Source organism: Bos mutus, chromosome 9, assembly GCF_027580195.1.
Source record: "Bos mutus isolate GX-2022 chromosome 9, NWIPB_WYAK_1.1, whole genome shotgun sequence".
NCBI classification, from domain to species: Eukaryota; Metazoa; Chordata; class Mammalia; order Artiodactyla; family Bovidae; genus Bos; species Bos mutus.
Window position 1 is genome coordinate 73451984 of NC_091625.1, and position 20819 is coordinate 73472802.

General features: G+C 37.6%; 1 protein-coding gene across 17 annotated transcripts in view; it reads right to left on the bottom strand.

Annotated features, from left to right (window-relative positions):
- Positions 1 to 20819, bottom strand: part of AHI1 (Abelson helper integration site 1) — a 220748-nt gene that overhangs the window by 158312 nt on the left and 41617 nt on the right. For all 17 annotated transcript variants that reach the window (XR_011465387.1, XR_011465388.1, XR_011465389.1 and 14 more), the window contains 4 exons: positions 17431 to 17616; positions 15638 to 15790; positions 8771 to 8903; positions 5366 to 5489 (listed from right to left, as the gene is read on the bottom strand). Coding sequence is in view for 13 of the 17 variants with exons in the window: in XM_070376723.1 (XP_070232824.1) it covers positions 5366 to 5489; positions 8771 to 8903; positions 15638 to 15790; positions 17431 to 17616 (596 nt within the window). In the remaining 4 variants the exon portion in view is untranslated. The remainder of the gene's footprint in view (positions 1 to 5365; positions 5490 to 8770; positions 8904 to 15637; positions 15791 to 17430; positions 17617 to 20819) is intronic.

A 20819-nucleotide genomic window follows, 5' to 3' on the forward strand; every position in this document is an offset into this window, starting at 1 on the left:
ATTTTCAAGCATTATATTAATTTATCTACTAATTGCAATCTATACTGCAAAATGAAAAACTGTACTTGCATATGTCTCTATTTTTTTTAAACCTATTCTTGACATTGATTAAATACAATGCATAGTTGGTAAAATATTGCATCTAATAAAATATAAGTAAAAAATAAAATAGAGGAAGAAATTTCAATGATTTCCCGTTTAGGTTGTGTATATTGCTTTTCCAAAGTCCTTACAGTTGAGGACTTAATAGGGTACTCCATTAACTTTTTATTTGTAATTTCAAAGCATAATTAACATAAAGAAGGGAAAGAGACACGTGTACCCCAATGTTCATTGCAGCACTGTTTATAATAGCCAGGACATGGAAGCAACCTAGATGTCCATCAGCAGATGAATGGATAAGAAAGCTGTGGTACATATACACAATGGAGTATTACTCAGCCATTAAAAAGAATACATTTGAATCAGTTCTAATGAGGTGGATGAAACTGGAGCCTATTATACAGAGTGAAGTAAGCCAGAAGGAAAAACATAAATACAGTATACTAACGCATATATATGGAATTTAGAAAGATGGTAACAATAACCCGGTGTATGAGACAGCAAAAGAGACACTGATGTATAGAACAGTCTTATGGACTCTGTGGGAGAGGGAGAGGGTGGGAAGATTTGGGAGAATGGCATTGAAACATGTAAAATATCATGTAAGAAACGAGTTGCCAGTCCAGGTTCGATGCACGATACTGGATGCTTGGGGCTAGTGCACTGGGACGACCCAGAGGGATGGTATGGGGAGGGAGGAGGGAGGAGGGTTCAGGATGGGGAACACATGTATACCTGTGGCGGATTCATTTTGATATTTGGCAAAACTAATACAATTATGTAAAGTTTAAAAATAAAATAAAATTAGAAAAAAAAAAGATCTCAAAGACTTAGAAGCCACTTTCAAATTACTATATAAGTACTTGAACAAAATAACATTAAAATAGTTACAATATTTTATAGGAAACAGGTTATCTAACATTGAGTACTCACTTTCTTATACTCATATCTCTTCCTTTATATAACAGGTGATTTAAAAGAAAATTATATTGTTATTGCGATAGTCTTGACAAAAGTAAACCCCAAGAGTTAAACTATCAGGTTAGTACTGGAGTGGGTTGCCATTGCCTTCTCTGAAGTCAATGTGCAAAAACAGGCAAAATCTAGGAACAAACAGGTGCTTTATGAGTGTGAAGCACTCAATTTTTAAAAACTTAGGTTATCAGAATTAGAAGAATTTATTTTTTAACATGGGGATTTATAGTTCATCCTTTTTATTACTATCTAAAAAATGAAGCAACTTAAGTTTTTTTCAAAATTAACTATAGAAGAAAAATTACAGTTGCTACTCAAGAATAACATTCTATAAGCTTTCTCAGCAGCTGCTTAAAAATACAGGATATGATCTTCAACTACTAAGAATCCAAACTAGTAATGAAGGAAGTGAAAGGCTGTTTTCAAGTAAAAGTAAAACACACGTGTCACTGCATAAACATTTTTACCATCGTGAAACTTTCAGTGAACTCATGCAACATGAGATACAGTACTTAGTGGAAAAAAAAATCACTCATTTTGAGGGAATATTAAGGAGAATGCTGAAAGTAAAACTTCTGTTGCCTGCTAATAAATCTTAGCAGCAGCATCTGAAATGCTATAGAACAAGAAGAAATGACAAGTGTATTGTAAAAAGAGCTCAATATAATTTCAATAGACATAATATTTTAACATAAGAATGAAGCTTTTTATATAAATGCTGAACTGGTATCAGTGATGGCTTTAGTCATGCAAGCAATGGGAGAATCTAAGATCAAAAGAAATGTATTACTGGGTTTGTGGGAAAAAAAAACTCAGACTGATCATAGCAGAGAACATTTATACTCAAATCTGTAAAGACTAGATGAACATACAAAAACTTATTTGAATTTGGAAAGAAAAGAATATACCAAAGTTAAAACAGTAGGTGTGAAGAGAGGATGGAGTGAGAACACATTGGTATATTTGGGAGCCATTACATATGGACAGTACTCTTGCTTGGAGAATCCCTTGGAAGGAGGAGCCTGGTAGGCTACAGTCCATGGGGTCGCAAAGAGTCGGACACGACTGAGCGACTTCACCCACCCCACCCACCCACACATGGACAAGTTTTTCTGATTATATTGGGACTGCTGCTCTTTTTTTTTCTCCTCAAATTTTACTGAAGATAACTAAAGACGGAGATTTAGATTAAACCCATTTAGCAGAGAGCTAACCAGTGGAAAACAGTTACTCAAAAGATGCTAACAATAACGGGTGATGGTGACCTCAATGGAAGACAGAAGACCTGGCCCAAAACCCAACTTCTTGCCACTTGGGAGCATTAGCAACTCTGGTTCAAAGGACTTTAGTTCATTCACTGCAAGCATTCCTTATCTCTTTCAAAATCTCACTATCTTTTTATTTCCAGCCACAATGATTCTCTTTTCACTCAATTAATCCTTCACAGTAGTATTTTTAGGATGCAAACAGTCCTAAATTAGGATCAACCCCAAAGCTACACAAAGTAAAAAGTATACTTTATACAACATATGTTGTGTGAGGAAATCCAAGTTGACTTCAAAAAATGGTAAAATCTAAAAAAAAAAAAAAAAGGTAAAATCTGAAAATCTGAGCTGGGTCTTCAATGATGACTATGAGCCCACCTTGGCTTACCACGGCACTTAGATGTTTGTTGGGTGAATGAGTTGGGCAAGAAGGGGAGGAGAAGTGCAGGAAGCATAGGGAGAGTCGATAAGGTAACAGGGAGATGCCAAAGAAGATGAGATGTTAAGGGCGTTTCAGAAGTTTGTGTGAGTGAGGCAGAGGGTACTATGGGAAGTGCACAGGAGAAAATGGGAAGTCAGTGAGGGCCATGTCTGTCATGCTGTGCTAAGGAACCAGAACATTTTTCAAATGGCAGTGGCAATCAAAGATTTTTTAAAGTCAGGACATTATGAAAGATGGTTTTGGAAAGAATTTTAGCATAGCAGGGGTGGAGGAGCTAGAGGGGGAACACTGGCAAAGCTTAAGCAGCAACAGTTGAAGCAAAAAGATAACAAGGGCTTGAATTAAGGCAACAGCAGTGAAGACAGAAAGAATGTGACAGAATGTGAGCCTTTTAGGAGGGAAAATTGATACACTTCAGAACTACTTAGATGTGAGAAAGAAAGATGAATAGCACTACTCTGAGTTCCCAGCTTGGGAGGCAGGGTAGATAAGGAGACGCATTTAAAAATTTGGAGATGCAGAGAATGGACTTGTGGCCATGGTGGAGAGGGAAAGAGTAGATCAAGTAGCATCAACATAGATACACTATGTGTAAGATGGCTAGCTGGTGAGAAGCTGCTTTGTAGCACAGGGAGCCCAGTCTGGTGCTGTGTGATGACCTGGAGGGATGGGATGGGGGAGAGGAGGGAAGCTAAGAAAGGAGGGGATATATGTATAATTGTGGCTGATTTATATGGTGGAAACCAATACAACATAGTAAAATTTTTTAAATATTTAAATTAAAAAAAAGAACAAAACAAACAAAACAAAAACTATATGAAGGTTAAAAACAGAAAACAAAATTTGGTGATTTCAGATTTGGATTTGCGGTACCACTGGGCAATCCAGGCAGAAGTGTGTTAATAGCTGAATTTGAAAAAGAGAAGGAGCTCGAAGTTATTAGCATATAAGTGAAATTCAAAGCTGAAAAAGATGAGAGAGAGCAGGATAAGCACACCAAACCACAGAACACACTGAATAAAGGATCGTGGGGACCCATATCTCTTTGTTAAGAGACATGAATAGAGATACACATGGGTAAATTTATGAATGTGTGTGCAAAGTCGCTTCAGTCATGTCCAACTCTTTACGACACTATGGACTGTAGCCTGCCAGGCTCCTTTGTCCATGGGATTTCCCAGGCAAGAATACTGGAGTGGGTTGCCATTCCCTTCCTCAGGGGATCTTCCCCACAAAGGGATTGAACCCACACCCCTTATGTCTCTTGCATTGGCAGGTGGGCTTTTTACCACTTGGGAAGCCCAAATTTATGGATATTAGGTGGTAAACCAGAGAGAAATACATGAATTTCATGTCAGGTTAAATTACACTGTAAATTGAAGGTAGTCACTTAATCAAAGTGGGAAGACTGTATAGAGAACTTAAGATTGTGCAAAGAACTTGAAGCATGGTAAGATTTGGTTGGATCTGTTGCTAGAGGAATAAGAAAAAAATAGCTAAATAAACACAAGCAAAAGGACTGTTCAGCAGAGATGAGAATTTATGGATTTTACGACTCTCAAATCCATAGTCAAGGTCTTACCAAGGTTGTGCCTTTTTCTCTAGCATAGCTTGGCGTCAGGCAGAATGGTTACACTTGAAAGAACAAGAAACCAGATGGGTTATTGAAGATATTGCTAAGAGGGATTAATCGTAGGCTTCTAGTTCTCCGGTGGCTCTGACAGTAAAGAATCTACCTACACTGCAGGAGACCAGGTTTGATTCCTAAGTCGGGAAGATCCCGTGGAGAAGGGCATGGTGACCCACTCTAGTATTCCTACCTGGAGAATCCCATGCACAGAGGAGCCTGGTGGGCTACAGTCCATAGGGTCGCAAAGAGTCAGACACAACTGGGCGACTAACACTACTACTTATTAAATTGGAAGGGGTTAAATTATTTTAAGACTGACATTCTGAAAAATGCAAATATTTGAAAATCTATTACACTCAAAATGCAAGATGCATATTCATTTACTGACCCTACATTATGCATTGAGCAGCACCATGTCTTGGTCTCTGGATCCAGCTAAACAGTACAGATGGAATCCCTGCTATCAACAGCTTGTATTCCAGGAAAAAAAATCTCAGTTATTTAATAACTTCAAAGTATTAATCAAAACTGTACAAAATGACCATTTAAAGACTGAGGATTAGAAACACTGTATATCATATAAATGAAATATATTTAACAGCATGTGTTTAGGAACAAGTTTTCATAACTTATTTAATCAGTGAGTCTGTATGATGCATATTTATGACAGTCCCTTGATAAGAAAGACATAATTGAAGCATAAGGGCAGTTATATCACTTTACATTCTATTTACTCTCTTTGAGGGCATGCAGCATACACAGAGGATCAGACAGTTAGATAGCATCACTGACAATGAACTTGAGTTTTAGCATCCAGGAGTATCCAGGAGACACTGAACGACAGGGAAGCCTGGCATGCTGCAATCCATGCGGTTTCAAAGAGTCGGACACGACTTAGTGACTGAACAACAACAAGCATACATAGCAGTGAGTACTTCTGAAGTTACTAACCTGGCAGTGCCATCAGATGATGCAGTAAGAATGTAACGATCGTCTTTTGACCAGCAAAGATCATAAATGATATTGAGGTGGCCACACAATTCTCTCATGAAACGTCCAGAAGGAATTTCATATACTAATGAAAATATTCCCCAAATTAGTAAGTTCCAGACAGAGGATTCTTAACTTAATAATATAAAAATTCATAATTTATAATAATTTGTACATAAGGTAAGCACTGTCTATAGAATATTATCACCAAAAACATTTTCAGTATGAAAAAAGGTCAAAATCTACTTAAAAGTAAGATTTCAATTGCTTTAGATACAAGAACTTAAATATCTAAAATTTTATAATATGCTACAATTAACAATTATTCTGATCTCTTTTCAAAGCAATCCTAATAATCTTTGATAATCAACTTATCAAACAGATAACTTTTAAATTATAATTCACTTCAAAGATTCTATAATTTGGGCTTTTATGAATAAAGTATTATTTTATCTGAAAATCAATCAAATTTCAAGCAAAATTTAACTATTCCAAGCAATGAGAAACTTAAACTCTGCTACTGTGAGAGAAAAATTCTAATTTAATCTGAAAAACAAGGCATTGTGGTATTGTTATGTTATGTATACAGTAAAACTGTCTAACAACAGAGATCAATTTCCAAGTCTCTACTTCCACCTAGTGGTAAAACCAACTGCTGTTTAAAATACTATGTACAGAAGAACTTCTGCTATAGCAAAATAAAGACCGTGGAAAATCTGCTCCCCCATAAAAGCAACGAGAACACTGGCAAAAATTGTCAAAATTAACTTTCTCAAAATTTTGGGAATTAAAGGCTTATAACAACCTGAGGAGCATTTTACTAAAGAAAAACATATGAATATTGGCAACAACAGTGAGTTCTGTGGTGTTCTAAGTTGTCCTGTTCCCATTCTCCTCTCCCAAGCTCCAGAGTAGCCTTGAAAACCAACAGCCTTGAAACTACAAAGAATAGTAGCCTCGCATCTATGAGATGGGGCAGAAAAGGCCTAAAGACCTCCAAAGCCCATCCCCAAGACAAAACTGTTAGACAATTTGGCAGCTTCCTGTAATGCTCCATTCTCAGGGCCTGGCTTTATCTGACCTGGTTCTGAGCATGCTCTGGATGAAGAGTCCTAACCCTGGGGTGCATAAAATAATCAGTAGTGTGGCCCTCTGAGGCAGTGAAACCAGGTAGAAGAAGCTGATCAAAGAACGTAAAAGGAAGTATTGGGAATGAGATGGCCATAGGTTACTTTGAAAAGCTCCAGTATATTCCAGGGAATTGAGAAGAACACACACGCATCAAAGGCTGTGCACTGAAAGGCCTTGTATCTTACTGTGACTGCCCTGGGGAAGCTCCGTGCAAACAGAAAGTGAAGGCTAAAGTGAAGTTGTAAACTCTCTACTTTAGCACTGGAAACCTACCCCAACACACACACACAGCACCCTTTGGCACTGGCACGGAGACCTGCTTACTCAAGGATATTTAAAAATCCCTCTCTAACCATCAGCTGACCACCAAGCTAGCAAGACAAAAACTCCAGGGGTAGCACCTCACAAGGAATAAAAACTAGGAAAATAACTATACAGATAACAACAACAGATCCCAGGTGGGCAGATGGAGGTGGGTAAGTAAGGGAACCTGATTTCCAGAGTTGCCACATTATAATATTTAAAATATTCAGTTTTCAAGGGAGACACACACATATACACAAAACAGGAAAGTATGGCCACAAACAGGAAAAAAAAAGCAGTCAACAGAAACTGTCTATGACACCTAGTTAAATACTTTAAATCCTTTCTTAAAAGTATGTTCAAAGAACTAAAGAAAACCACATCTAAAGAACGAAGGTGTGAGAATTATTTCTTACCAATTAATAGATAGAGGTTATAAAAAAAAGATCAAGTAGAAATTCTAGAGTTGAAAAGTACAATAACTGAAATAATAAACAATTCACTAGAGGGCCTCAACAGCAGATATGAACTGTCAGAATAATCACTAAACGTGAAGACAATTCAATTAAGATTATGTAGTTGGAGGGGCAGAAAGAAAAAAATGAAGGAAAATGAATAAAGGTGTAGAGATCTGTTGCATACCATCAAGTGCACTAACACAGAAATGATGGGAGTCTCAGAAGAAGAGAAGAAACAGAAGGGGGCAGAAATAGCATTTGAAGAAATAAAGAAGAAAAACTTCCCAAGTTTGTGGAAAACATTAATCTGTACATCCTATGAACTGAATGAATTCCAGGCAGATACATCATAATCAAAAACCAAAGACAAAGATTCTTCCTTTTTTAAAAATTTTTTTCAGATTCAAGCAGTAGTTGGTATATCTAAATTCAAGTTTTTCTTAAAGCATGAAGTAACACATATTTATTCTAGAAATGTTAAAAACATACATATCAGAATGAAAATAATTATTTCACTGCCCAGTGCATAATGGAAAAAAAAATCACTATTAATACTCTGGGGGTATGTTTTTTTTAGAATCTTTTTTTCCCCAATGCATAGCTTTTAGTGAATGTTAACGATAGCAGAATAGCATAGTCATAATCAAACTACATGATAACTTTGTACATCTAAAGTGAACATTTCACGAGGAGGAATATTTACTTAATAGCTGATAATCAAGCCAATTATGTGTCCTTGCTGAAAAAAAGAGCCAATCAGCCCCGGAATAATAAACTGTGAAGCTGAGGGAAACTCAAAGACAGTGCTTGGGGCAGATGCCTATGAAGAGCTGGCTACTTCCTGCTGAGGTGAGCTGGTTTTCACCATTAAACAAGAAGGGAAAGTATTTCATGCCTCTATGACTAGAAGAGCATGAATACCCACTGAAAAAACATCTCTAATGTTACAGAAATAACTTGTCAACGTGGTTTCTCCATTTTTTAAAGGTACTTTAAGAGTAGGTCTTTGGACTCTCTGCTGATTTACTATAATTAAAAATCCTCATTGGTATTCCTGAGCCAATTTTTACTGTCTTAGTACATAAGAAATTTGAGGGCTTTCATAACCAAATTCTCACTATTATCAAAGGACTAAAATTGGACTAAAATTCCTCAAGAGATTTATTAATCCTACATGCTGCAAAATTTCTATACTTAAAAGAAAATACACAAAGAGTACCTCTTGAATATTTTAAAAAATTTATTATCCTTCATTTAATCATTCTCATTATTATCCTTTGTTTAATCATTCTCATTTTTATTCCTGGACATATACTGTATAGTGTAAATTATTAAAAAAGAATTGTGACTTTACTTGAGGAAATCTATTTTAATTCAGTAGTATGGGTGGATGACAAATTAAGATTTCAATGAATTAAAAAAAAAATCCTCTCATAGTCTAATATTAGACTAAACAGATAGGATCATTACTCACAAATAACTGGATATCCATCCCGGCTGGCACAGGCTGCTGCTAATATTCTTCCATTGTGGGAGAAAGCAAGACAAAAGCATCCTCGCTCTCCTGCATTTAGTGAGAAGAGGTGCTTGTTTGGGATACGGCAGGCCTGTAAAACATACATTTTACAAATACAGATGAAGAAACATTAAATATGAAAGCTAGTTGTTAATTTCAATTATTGCAGCTGGTGCCGTTTCTGGTTTTTTGAAAGGTCCCTTTACTGTGAGGCAGAGGAGGAGGAAAGCAAGTAAGCAGAATGATGGAAAAGCATAGTAAATTACTTCACTTTCAAAGCAGACAACCAGTTTTAATTCTCCATAAACTTCAGTGAATTTATACCCCATGCCTAACTAGCACTATTCACCTAAAAGATGAATGCAAAATTTCAAGATCTGATACTCTAAAGCTGTCACTACCAGAAAGAATGAAGGGATGGAGCCAAAGCAAAAACAATACCCAGCTGTGGATATGACTGGTGATAGAAGCAAGGTCTGATGCTGTAAAGAGCAATATTGCATAGGAACCTGGAATGTCAGGTCCATGAATCAAGGCAAATTGGAAGTGGTCAAACAAGAGATGGCAAGAGTGAAAGTCGACATTCTAGGAATCAGAGAACTGAAATGGACTGGAATGGGTGACTTTAACTCAGATGACCATTATATCTACTACTGCAGACAGGAATCCCTCAGAAGAAATGGAGTGGCCATCATGGTCAACAAAAGAGTCTGCAATGCAGTACTTGGATGCAATCTCAAAAACAACAGAATGATCTCTGTTCGTTTCCAAGGCAAACCATTCAATATCACAGTAATCCAAGTCTATGCCCCAACCAGTAACGCTGAAGAAGCTGAGGTTGAATGGTTCTATGAAGACCTACAAGACCTTTTAGAACTAACACCCAAAAAAGCTGTCCTTTTCATTATAGGGGACTGGAATGCAAAAGTAGGAAGTCAAGAAACACCTGGAGTAACAGACAAATTTGGCCTTGGAATACGGAATGAAGCAGGGCAAAGACTAACAGAGTTTTGCCAAGAAAATGCACTGGTCATAACAAACACTCTCTTCCAACAATACAAGAGAAGACTCTATACATGGACATCACCAGATGGTCAACACCGAAATCAGACTGATTATATTCTTTGCAGCCAAAGATGGAGAAGCTCTATACAGTCAGCAACAACAAGACCAGGAGCTGACTGTGGCCCAGACCATGAACTCCTTATTGCCAAATTCAGACTGAAATTGAAGAAAGTAGGGAAAACCACTAGACCATTCAGGTATGACCTAAATCAAATCCCTTATGATTATACACTGGAAGTGAGAAATAGATTTAAGGGCCTAGATCTGATAGATAGAGTGCCTGATGAACTATGGATGGAGGTTCGTGACACTGTACAGGAGACAGGGATCAAGACCATCCCCAAGGAAAAGAAATGCAAAAAAGCAAAATGGCTGTCTGGGGAGGCCTTACAAATAGCTGTGAAAAGAAGAGAAGCGAAAAGCAAAGGAGAAAAGGAAAGATATAAACATCTGAATGCAGAGTTCCAAAGAATAGCAAGAAGAGATAAGAAAGCCTTCCTCAGTGATCAATGCAAAGAAATAGAGGAAAACAACAGAATGGGAAAGACTAGGGATCTCTTCAAGAAAATTAGAGATACCGAAGGAACATTTCATGCAAAGATGAGCTCGATAAAGGACAGAAATGGTATGGACCTAACAGAAGCAGAAGATATTAAGAAGAGATGGCAAGAATACAAAGAAGAACCGTACAAAAAAGATCTTCACGACCCAGATAATCACGATGGTGTGATCACTGACCTAGAGCCAGATATCCTGGAATGTGAAGTCAAGTGGGCCTTAGAAAGCATCACTACGAACAAAGCTAGTGGAGGTGATGGAATTCCAGTTGAGCTATTCCAAATCCTGAAAGATGATGCTGTGAAAGGGTTGCACTCAATATGCCAGCAAATGTGGAAAACTCAGCAGTGGCCATAGGTCTGGAAAAGGTCAGTTTTCATTCCAATCCCAAAGAAAGGCAATGCCAAAGAATGCTCAAACTACCACACAATTGCACTCATTTCACACGCTAGTAAAGTAATGCTCAAAATTCTCCAAGCCAGGCTTCAGCAATATGTGAACCGCGAACTTCCTGATGTTCAAGCTGGTTTTAGAAAAGGCAGAGGAACCAGAGATCAAATTGCCAACATCCGCTGGATCATGGAAAAAGCAAGAGAGTTGCAGAAAAGCATCTATTTCTGCTTTATTGACTATGCCAAAGCCTTTGATTGTGTGGATCACAATAAGTTGTGGAAAATTCTGAAAGAGATGGGAATACCAGACCACCTGATCTGCCTCTGGAGAAATTTGTATGCAGGTCAGGAAGCAACAGTTAGAATTGGACATGGAACAACAGACTGGTTCCAAATAGGAAAAGGAGTTCGTCAAGGCTGTATGTTGTCACCCTGTTTATTTAACTTCTATGCAGAGTACATCATGAGAAACGCTGGACTGGAAGAAACACAAGCTGGAATCAAGATTGCCGGGAGAAATATCAATAACCTCAGATATGCAGATGACACCACCCTTATGGCAGAAAGTGAAGAGGAACTCAAAAGCCTCTTGATGAAAGTGAAAGTGGAGAGTGAAAAAGCTGGCTTTAAGCTCAACATTCAGAAAACGAAGATCATGGCATCCGGTCCCACCACTTCATGGGAAATAGATGGGGAAACAGTGGAAACAGTGTCAGACTTTATTTTTCTGGGCTCCAAAATCACTGCAGATGGTGACTGCAGCCATGAAATTAACAGACGCTTACTCCTTGGAAGGAAAGTTATGACCAACCTAGATAGCATATTCAAAAGCAGAGACATTACTTTGCCAACAAAGGTCTGTCTAGTCAAGGCTATGGTTTTTCCTGTGGTCATGTATGGATGTGAGAGTTGGACTGTGAAGAAAGCTGAGCGCCGAAGAATTGATGCTTTTGAACTGTGGTGTTGGAGAAGACTCTTGAGAGTCCCTTGGACTGCAAGGAGATCCAACCAGTCCATTCTGAAGGAGATCAGCCCTGGGATTTCTTTGGAAGGAATGATGCTAAAGCTGAAACTCCAGTACTTTGGCCACCTCATGCAAAGAGTTGACTTATTGGAAAAGACTCTGATGCTGGGAGGGATTGGGGGCAGGAGGAGAAGGGGACGACAGAGGACGAGATGGCTGGATGGCATCACTGACTCGATGGACGTGAGTCTGGGTGAACTCCAGGAGTTGGTGATGGACAGGGGCGCCTGGTGCTGCGATTCATGGGGTCGCAAAGAGTCGGACACGACTGATCTGATCTGATCTGATACCCCATACCTAACTAGCACTATTCACCTAAAAGATGAACACAAAATTTCAAGATCTGATACTCTAAAGCTGTCACTACCAGATTATTTTCATATAGTCACAAAAGGGAATATGTGTCACGCCTTCTTTCATGACAGCAACTAATAAGTGATTTTTGTGGAACCATAAACTTGTCCTGAGTCTACAGATGACATACAGACCAAGCTGAAGTCCAGGATGTATAAATATTCATTCTTTCTTTTTTCTCTTAAATAACCATCATTTGTAAAGCCTTCCAAAATGCATTTTTGGAGTAAATCAATCACTTCCTATTGATTTCTCATTCACTATTTTTATTAAAATTCCTTCATCATTTTTATGTTTTAATTCCTTATTACCAGATGAAACCAAAACTTTTTGAGGACTGATATGTATCGTAGAAAATACTACTTGCTTTTACTTGTCCTAATTCTACTTCTTTAAAACTTTGGTGAGCCTTAGTTCCTGTATTTCTTTCTTATTATTCAAAATGTATATTTGGCCCTTATGATATGCCATGAATGTGGTACTTTTATTACAAACATCTTTTTATATATTCATCATGAGCTTCCCAGGAGGTTCAGTGATAAGGAATCTGCCCGCTAGTGCGGGAGACACAGGAGACGCAGGTCCAATCCCTGGGTTGGGAAGATGGCCTGGAGTTAGGAAATAGCTTCCCACTCCAATATTCTTGCCTGGAAAATCCCATGGACAGAGAAATGTGGCGGGCTACAGTCCATGGGATGGCAAAGAGTCAAACACTACTGAGTGACTGAGTGCACACGCACACATATTCATCACAGCAAACCTGTGAGTAACTACTAGTACTATATAAAGCTAGTATTATTCAGAGGGTTAAGCCCAGCTCAGTCAAAGACTATTGACTCAAGGACCTGCTTTCTGGACAGGAACCAGGTTCTCACAAGTAGCATCACAATTTAGCAGCAATCTGAAGAGGCAGAATTATGAGCAGCTACTAGAAAGGTGAAAAATTCAACAGACATCTATTAGATATCAATAATGTACCCAATACCATCTTTCCATCCAGATGATTTAGAAAAGGGAGAGGAGGATAAAAAGAGGTCAAAAATTGAAGGAAAAGTTAGCAGGTTTCATAATCACTTACTGCTGCTCGTAGAGGAGGAGGTGTAGTTAAGGAAAACTGTGCCTCATCACTAAAGCCAAAACACTAAAGGCACCATCATTTAACTTGCATTCCCAGAGTAAGACGCTGTACTCAGAAGAAGCACCTGATGAACATTTAATAACAGTAACAAAGGGCCTCAACACCCTCAACTCTCCACTTCTTTACTACTTTGTCAGTCACTCAGTCACACTAGGTCTTTTCTCCTTTCGTATTCATGTCGCATTTCTCCCTTTTGCCACCAGCATCCCAAGGTTGGATCCTTCTCACCTCACACATCGATGACTGCAATGGCCACCTTCCTCTCATTCTGATGTATCCTATTTCAAGGTCCACTACATGCCATTGCCAGCACTGGGACAAATTGTTAATTTGTCCTAAAATACAATTGTTATCACACTTCCTTCTCACCTGAAACCTCCCACTTTTCCTCAGCCCCACACAATCAAATGTTAGGCTACCCACCACTTGAGCCACTTCAGAGTGTGGGCCTACTCTGTCATCACCGCTCGACCTCTTACACAAACTCGGATTTCCCGCCCACCAAGCTCTGAGTGTCTGAGGAATACAACAGGTGCTTCCCCATTTATTGTTAACATTGCCCCAGTATGAACTACTCTTCCCTGTCCTCTTCACTCACTCCTAACTTGACCACTCTAAAGTTTGTCATCGGCTCCACCAACCTGTTGAATGAACCCTTCTTCCACCACTCCAGATCACCACTTACGTATCAGAAATCCTCAAACTGCTTTCACTTCAGGGTGTTTTACCGTCTTAAAATTTTTTTGAGGATCCCCAAATGTGGCTATATCTACAGATATTTATCATATTAGAAATTAAAACTGAGAAATTAAAAAACCATTTGTTAATCATTTAAAAAATAACAGAGCAAGTCCATTAAATGTTAACATAATTTCTTTTCATGAAAGATTTCATAAAATGGAACTGCTCTATATTTTTGCTAATCTTTTCAATATCTGGCTTAATAAATGGTAGCTGGATTTGCTTAATAAAAGCAAAACTGCTTCTGCATTCACCCTCTTGTGATATCAGATATCATTTAGCCTCTGGAAAACTCCAGTGCGAGAGAATGAAAGTCTTGTGAGAGAATGAAAGTTAAAAAGACAGATTAAATCATTACAGAATCATTAGAATTATTATGATCTTATTCTGAAAATAGACTAACTTCAGCAGATCCCTTGAAAGGGTCTGAGGACTCCCAACAGTGCCTAAATCACACTTTTGAGAACTGCTCATCTAAACAATTATTTCTATATCTATATTTCCTTAAGAGTTCTTTGCAGAATACCTGTTAGTGAACAGCACAGTAAGTCCCATGTTCCCAACTGATGTGAAAGGTCCCCAAGGACACAGTCTAAGTATTATTCTCTCCATATTATTATGTGTATAGTGTTTAAAAGTGACTTTAAGATGTATCTGTAAAATTGGCCTCAAAAAGAAAATTAAATATGATGCAAAACAGAACATGAAAAAGTCTAGGAAAATAGTCACTCTTATGTATATACTGAGTCTATAAAACGAACCACTCCACTCTTTACGGAAACAAATACGACTGGCAAAACTTCACCAGTAATGCTTCTTGCCACCGCAAAATATGATAGCCAAGTACAAAAAAATTTTAGTGAAAACTTAAATACTGCTCAACTTCTGGTAAAAGGATATACATATACCTGTCTCTATCAAAATGTGATTCAGGAAGAAGCCAGGGACTGAGAATTTCATGAATCTAAAAACTGTCGATTTATGGCCTGAACTGTGTCCCCCCACATTCCTCTGCTGAAGCCCTAAGCCCAATACCTCAGAATGTAACAGTATTTGGATACAAGGTCTTTACAGAGCAGATTAAGCTAAAACGAGGTTGCTAGGGTGAGCCGTAGTCTAATAAGATGAGACACCAGGGATATACACGTACAGAGAAAAGACCACAAAGAAGCAGCACGATGGCAGCCATCTGCCAGCCAAGGAGAAAGGCCTCAGCATAAACCAGCCTGCCAACCCTTAATCTGGGACTTCCAGCCTCCAGAATTACGAGAAAATACATTTCTATTGATTAAGCCAACCTGTCTGTGATCTTTCTTATGGCAGCTCTGGCAAACTAATAAAACTCTCCATAACCCCAAAGAACTTAAGATAATATCTGTATGTACCCGCTAGGCACTCTATTATTATTTACCAAATGAATGAATAGGCAGACAAGATCATGGCTAAAAACAAGGATAACCTGAAAGCTTTAAGTAGCAAGCTATTTACCCTAGGAGCTGACGGCGCATCTTAAAATAAATATCTAAATGAATCCAGTGTCAGTGAACACTTACCTGCCCAGGCAACCGTTTCCACTTCACCACTTCCTTTGAATCTTCTAATCCAGGCTCCGTGTCCACTAAACTTGGCTCATGGTGTCGCTCACAGTATACTGGTTTACCCTTTTCTTCCTGAAGAGCCATCATAGAACGGTAAGATGGCTTTACCTAAGTACGTACAGAAAATGAGAGAATGTATGTCTCATGCTAATCTTTTTCTCTTTTCTAGCATATATGGCTTTTAAAATATTGAAACAAACAGTATAATACTGAAAATGTTTCAAAATGTAATCCAGAAAAAATTCTACTTTTATTTGTACACTATTTAAATAAAATAAAATGAATGGGCTTCCCTGATAGCTCAGTTGGTAAAGAATCCGCCTGCAATGCAGAAGACCCTGGTTCGATTCTTGGGTTGGGAAGATCTGCTGGAGAAGGGATAGGCTACCCACTCCAGTAATCTTGGGCTTCCCCTGTGGCTCAGCTGGTTAAGAATCCACCTGCAATGTGGGAGACCTGGGTTCGATCCCTGGGTTGGGAAGATCCCCTGGAGAAGGGAGAGGCTACCCACTCCAGTATTCTAGCTTGGAGAATTCCATGGGCTGTATACTCCATGGATTCACAAAGAGTTGGAGATAACAAAACAACTTTCACTATCACTTTAAATAAAATGAAAGTTGCTTGAAATTAGTCTTAAACCTAAAAGCCTTAAAAGAGGGAAAGGCTAAAACAGAACTCCAACGAAATAGTTTTAGTCACTCTGTCCCTTTGTTTCTACCTCTTCACCAATATCTACCAGATGTTATATTATAGCTCTGGCATTGCACTATGGAATCTCTGGCTTTAAGATCATAACATAAAGACCTAATGTTTTTAAATCCTCCATTTCTTAAAATAGATTTAATTCCATTCAAACCAATGAAAACCAACACTGTGGTCACAGTTTATATCAATACAGAATATGCAGAATGGCCTGAAATGTTTTGTATCAATGAGACAAAAGCAAAAGTTTCACCTCATTTTAGGACAAATGTTTGCTAAGATACTCATAATTTTAATCTATATACAACAGAAGTATAAATATTACTTGTTGATTATTTGAATAATAATTCAAATAATCTGCAAGCTATGATCTAAAAATCTGCAAGCTATGATCTAAATGTAGCCCAATGACATTTTTGCAAATAAAGTTTTATTCAAACACATCCAAAACCATCTGTTTGGTTATCATCTACATATGTGTATGTAGCTACTTTCACTTTAGGTTGAGTAGCTGCGACAGAGACTGCATAGCCTGCAAAGCCGAAACTATTTACTGTCTGGTCCTGTTTGTCAATTTCCACATTAAGTCATCTGTGTGCAATGCAGGAGCCCCGGGTTAGATTCCTGGGTTGGGAAGATCCCCTGGAGAAGGAAATGGCAACCCACTCCACTGTTCTTGCCTGGAGAACCCCATGGACAGACGTGCCTGGCGGGCTACAGTCCATGGGGTCACAAGAGTCAGACACGACTTAGTGACTAAACCACCACCACACATTAAGTCATTCTTTTATCTTTAATATTTAAAGATTAGCATTTTTTTTTAAATCTTAAAATTGAAATCGATATTTAGGACTTAAAATTCATTAAAATGTCTTTTAAGTATCAGCTATTACAGGCTTAATATATAATCTCTGAAGTTTCCTTTCTACTTCAGATATCTATTAAAATAATTCTAAAGTTTTTATCTGTATAGAAATAGAAACCATCACCCACCCTTTAATCTCAACAACAGAAAATATATATTTTTGCATGTGCTATTAACTTACACATTCTGGAACTTTCAATCCTCTTACAGTTACATACAGCGTTGATGGATAATGATTTCTTGGACATTTTGACCACCACTCAAAAACCTCAACGACATTTGACTGGGATCGAGGCTTAGTAGGTGGGTAATACAGTTGCAAGCGAAGTTTTGAATTGATGTTTACATTTCCATTGGCTCCTAGAAGCTTAAAATGAGAATTCAAATGAAATGTTACTTTCACTGAAAAGATGCCCAATAAACCAACAGTAGACAGTCCAAAATTCATTTTAAAAAGATTAATATGGCATGCTGAAGTTCCTCAGATTTGTAAAGCAAAGAACACTGACACAGTTGGTTAAGCACGGTTTCAGATCATTTTGACAAGGTAACCTAAATGACATCCTAAGAGCTGTCTTTCCCCCTATACAACTTCAGACCATTGGTAAAGCATTAGCATTACTGTGGCCGGTGTCACTTTGTACAAATAAGGTGATCAACATACATCTGTTTGTAACAATACTGATAAAGATTAAAATGCATATTATTTAAACACAGAAACAAATTTCCCATTTGTTCAACATCAGTATTTTTACTGGTAAAATTTCATGGTTAAACTTTCAAAAAGTCAAAATTATTCTAAAAGAGAGCTCCATATTATGTTTTTAAAATGTTTTGGTTCACCTTCTTAAAAAGGTCTATTCAATTTAAAAAACTATTAAACAAGGCAACAAAAGTTTAAGCTAAATAAGTGGACATTCTTAGGAGAAAAATTATCTCACCAACTCAAAATTAGGTTCTCTTTCACTAGACTGTGACCGTTAAGTAGAAAATACCTCTGTTAACCTTTGTGTCCTTTACAAATTAGTAGAGACAGCTGAGAGCTTCTGCAGCAGTTCAGGCAGAACATGGAGGTGACAAACTGGAAGAGTAGGAAGGGACAGAGCACAGGGAACATTTAATAACTGTTACTGATCGTGCAACTTGGAAAGTAAACGGGGAAGAGCCAAGAAAGATGCTTAACGTAGCGCATCCAACAGAACTTTCTGTGATGACAGACATGCTCTCAACTTGTGCCATGCAAGACAGTATCCACTAGTCACTATGGCTGTCGAGCACTTGAAGTGGGGCTAGGGTAACTGTGGAAATCAAATTTTAATTACATTTAATTTTAGCTCATTAATTTGAATTCAAACAGCCACATATGACTTGTAGCTACCAAAACAGATAAGGCAGCTCTAAGGTGGTAAGCCTGGGAGACTGGGCAGATGGCGGTGCTACCAAATGAGGCAGCAGATAGGGAAGATGCAAGAGATTTAGGGAGGATGTTCAGTTTGGGGGAGTCAGATAGCTATAGGTCACCCAAGCTGAAATGTCTGAATTTTAAAGCATAAGCAGGAAAAGCGGGTCTAAGAAAAGTGGATTACAGATGAAATCATGAGCAGGATTGATATTAAAGAGACAGGTGGAAGACCAGGAAGGAAACCGAAGGAACGTGATAAGGAAATCAGGAAAAAATGGTGTCAAGAAAAACCAAGGTATCAAGAGCTTCAAAACCATGGTATTACACACATAAGCATGACTGGTAAAAGAACTAGAAAATGTTCAATAATTTGGCAAATAGAAGCTTTATTAGCTGAGGCAAAACCCAGATTTGCACTGCGTTCAGGAAGAAGGTATCAATAAAGAAACAAAAGTTAGCAAAAATACAACTCATCTTTTCCCTACCCCTGTAGAAGAGGATGTAAAGTCAACGGAGGTTGTAAGCTGAGGGGTGACATTATGAAATAGAGGGATTAAAAAAATAGTTTCAAACTGAGCAATTGAGATGTTTAGTCATTAAATATTAAGCACTGATGATTCCTTTCATAAACTGTACTATCTGCCTAAAGCTTATCATAAGGCAATAATATCATTTTTAGAAGGTTATTTATTCCCCAGATTCTAAATCATACTTTCCATAAGTTGTTTTAATATTCACTAACCAATTTAGTTTATACAAGTATGCTGCTTAGTATGAGTAAACAACTAAGATTCAGCCAAATCCTGCCATTATGATTACAAACCATAGAATGTGAAGCGTGAATAAATAAGGTTTTATTATTTTGTAGTTTAACAGATTAGTCATATACATGTGCTTAAAGAATCAAGAGCGCCTCTACCTGAGAATTAGGATAAAGTCTCATTTATATCTGGACAAAGTTCTTTGGGGTTCATTTGGATCACTATGATAACTTTACAATTACCTAGGACATTCCTAGAACCAATGGTACAGGTATTAAAACATGTGCATTGTAATCTGATTCATGTTATTTTCTCAAAGATGAGTTTTTTTTAGTCAGTTTCCATATATTTATTAATTCCCTCAGTAGATACTCATGGAGCACTTTCTGTGTGCCATTCATATGCATGGAATGATATTATAGAGAATTTCAAGAGTAATATATTAAATGCAAAGAGATTTGGTAATGTACAGACTAAAATATGTTCAACAAATTGGCCAAAAGAATTGCCAGTGACTTGAAAACTTACAGTCTAATGAAAGATATATATGTTTACAACAGAGGACGCACATACAATAATGTACCCTTTACTTCTGATTGCATGAATAAATAAATAAAAATTTGTATAACACTTAAAAGATAAAATGTTGTGAAATACATCGTTTCCCAAGTGCAACTGACAGTAAATAGGGCAGTTCTGCACAGACCGTAGCATAAAAGTAATGAAAGCAGTTTCTTATTACACCACAAGGTGGCAATGTTCATTCACTCTGTGAATGTGACCCTTTTTGGTCTTTTGTTTTTATTTATTTGATTTAGTATGAGATGGGGTCTAGAAAAAGGTATAAGAGGTTATAGAAGGGAGATTTTAGAAGGTACAATGGACAGCGGGATTCTAAAACCACTCTAGAATTAATGACTTCCTCACCACAGTCAATCTGCTGCCATTCAGCAAGCAGACTGCACCTCTTCTAAAGCCTCTAAACTTCAGCATGGACTAGGTGTCTCATCTGGGTTTTCACAGCGTCTGCTCCATAGCACACAATCATACGGGCAATACGTTTACATAGAAACTGAACTGGAGGGCCAGGACAATGTCTAATTTATCTACAAATACCCTATATTTAAAAGAGTGCCTGGCAATTCACAGACACTTAGTAAATATTTGTTGAATGAATGGATGCACAAATGGAAAAATTTTATAAGATAATACACAACAGGTTAATTACTCAAGACTTCTTACAACTCAAATTTATGTTCAAAGTCAGAAATAAAAAAATTATGAAATTAAAATTTACCCTTTTAAAACATCAATCTATCCATATGTTTCATCTCTGTTGAAACATCCTTGTCAAAGATACCATCATTTTATACCTAGACTACAGCAAGAAGTTTCTACTTTGATTTC